The 2,500-nt window shown below is 36.1% G+C and overlaps 1 protein-coding gene across 1 annotated transcript; it reads right to left on the bottom strand.

The window, feature by feature from the left end:
• Positions 1-1,478: 1,478 nt before the first annotated feature.
• On the bottom strand, positions 1,479-2,286 carry LOC125027482 (cuticle protein 18.6-like). The gene is made up of 3 exons (XM_047616560.1): positions 2,253-2,286; positions 1,961-2,140; positions 1,479-1,835 (listed from the first exon to the last, which is right to left on the bottom strand). The coding sequence occupies exons 1-3, from the start codon at positions 2,262-2,264 to the stop codon at positions 1,548-1,550; spliced, it is 480 nt and encodes a 159-aa protein (XP_047472516.1). The 5' UTR covers positions 2,265-2,286; the 3' UTR covers positions 1,479-1,547.
• Positions 2,287-2,500: the final 214 nt, after the last annotated feature.

Raw genomic sequence — 2,500 nt, 5'->3', positions numbered from 1 at the left:
ATAAGAATTTTGTCACAACCCGTTCTCTGGATTTCAATTACGAGACTTTGAACTAACCAACCTAGTATCCGGTGTCAGGAAAACACATTAGATTGTACACTCATTTATTTAAAGAGGCTCGGGAGGAGCCGCGTCGAGGGATCATCTTGGGTATCGGGATTGGGGTCGACTGGTAGTGGAGAGTAAAGGCAAATGACAACTTCCTCTTGATCTCCTGTGCAGGGCAATGTTCGCTCACCGTCAAGGACGTTGCGTTGCCCCCAGGACGACATGTCTTGTGTGTAGACCCAGCAATATGTAATGAGTGGAGTGAATTAGGCATTGCAACATTGCTCCGGCTTGATCACAAAAAGTGATAGCATTCGGGATAATAGCAGCCACAAAATTATTGTAATAACGGTAATGAGATTGATGATAATGATGGCAATGATGTTGATAAAAAATAATGATGATATAAATGCTGACGATAACGATGCTAAGGATAATAATAATGAAATGTGACCTTCAAAGCTGATGGACGTTGGCTATGAATATATTATTTGCACTTTTCAGACAGATAATAACTTTATTTTAACAATGATATATAAAGATGTTTTTCAAAAAGTATTTACTCCTCTGACCCACCTTAGTAAAATCCAATTTTTACCACAGTACTTGTTATATATACATATATAAATATACATACATATACATCTGTGTGTGTGTGTTTGCACACGCATGCACACACACACACACACATATATATGTATATGTGTGTATATATATGCATATATATATATATATATATATATATATATATATATATATATATGTATACACACACACACACCCATATATAAGCGTGTGTATGTATGTGTGTGTGTATGTGTTATGTGTATTTATATGTGTGTGTGTATATATGTGTTTGTACATATATATGTATATATACGTATCTATGTATATATATGTATATATATATATATATATGTATATATATACATATATATACATATATATATATATCTGTATATATATATATATATATATATATATATATATATATATGTATATATATACATACACATGTGTGCGTAAATATGAATATGTTTATGTGTATATATGTGTGTTTGTGTGTGTTTGTGTGTGTGCGCATATATATATATATATATATATATATATATATATATATATATATGTACATATAATGTATGATGAAGAAATATATATATATATATATATATATATATATATATATAAATAGATACACAGAGAGGTAGTTGTGGATGAACATGTATATTTCATAGACAGATAAATAGATGGATATTGTGTATACTTTTTTTGTGAATACAAATACAAATTACAACATTTATCTTAATTAGATTTCTTATTGTTTGTTCTTAACCAAGGTCTTCCAGAACTTGAAAAAATAGCTGTAAATGTATTGCTTGAGAGTTCTAGTACTGGTAGTGTTTACTATGACAAGGTGTGAATGCATCGAATTCAAGTTTCAGTTTATTCAAACAAAATGGTGCAGAGGTGAATATTTAAGCACAATGAACAACTCGTGTTTATCCATAAACAGGGGTGGGAGCAGGCTGGTAGGATGGAGAAGGAGCGGGTTGATAGGACCTAGAAGGCTCTTGGGCCGGGTACTGAGCCTCTCCCTGGTACGCCACATCGGCCAGGAAACCGGAGTCGCCGTTCACGTTATAGGTGACTGTCTGTAGGCGGCCGTCGGGGAGCTGGACGTAGAAAGTCCCCTGTGTGTCGTATCCGTCACGGGCCTCCTGGTGACCGAAGTCGTTGCCGGAATAGTCATCTTTCACAGCATAATTGAAGTCGTACTGCGCGGGACCCTAGTGAAATGGCAATTTCCCTCTACATTATCTTTCCACATAGATATTCTATTGAAAAAAATACAGTATAAATATTCCATTGAAGATCTACAGTATTTCTAATACTGAGATGTAAATGACCTTACCGAAGGAGCGGGTGCGTTGTAGGCAGGAGCAGGAGGATTATAAGCAGGAGCTGGGGGATTATAGGCAGGAGTTGGTGGGTTGTAAGCAGGAGTTGTGGGGCTGTAGGACGGAGTAGGAGGGCTGTATCTGGGCACTGAATCAGCAAGTGCCCCCATTATCAGGGCAGCGATGATCACAGCCTATTTGTATACATTCATTAGAGGATGTCATAGTATAGTTAAATAGATCATAACACATGGAGAAGAAGAACAAAATCATACGAAAATGTTATGCAGGAAGTATGAAGTGTACCTTTGAAGACATGTTCACTGGCAGAGGGAATGTGATGATGCTTTCAATACTGTGCACGGCCTTATATACTCTAGTTCGAATAGCCTTGATTCGATGTTAGCCTTATTTGGAGAGAAATTTCCCGGTGATTCCATTTTGCTTTCAAAAATCATGTATGAAAGAACATCTAATGGATCAATTAGTGCAAGTATTGCTCTCTTTCTCTCTCTCTCTCTCTCTCTCTCTCTCTCTCTCTCTCTCTCTCTCTC

The sequence above is a fragment of the Penaeus chinensis genome, chromosome 7 (genome assembly GCF_019202785.1).
Source record: "Penaeus chinensis breed Huanghai No. 1 chromosome 7, ASM1920278v2, whole genome shotgun sequence".
In the NCBI taxonomy this organism is placed as follows: Eukaryota; Metazoa; Arthropoda; class Malacostraca; order Decapoda; family Penaeidae; genus Penaeus; species Penaeus chinensis.
This window is presented reverse-complemented; position numbering and strand designations above follow the sequence as displayed.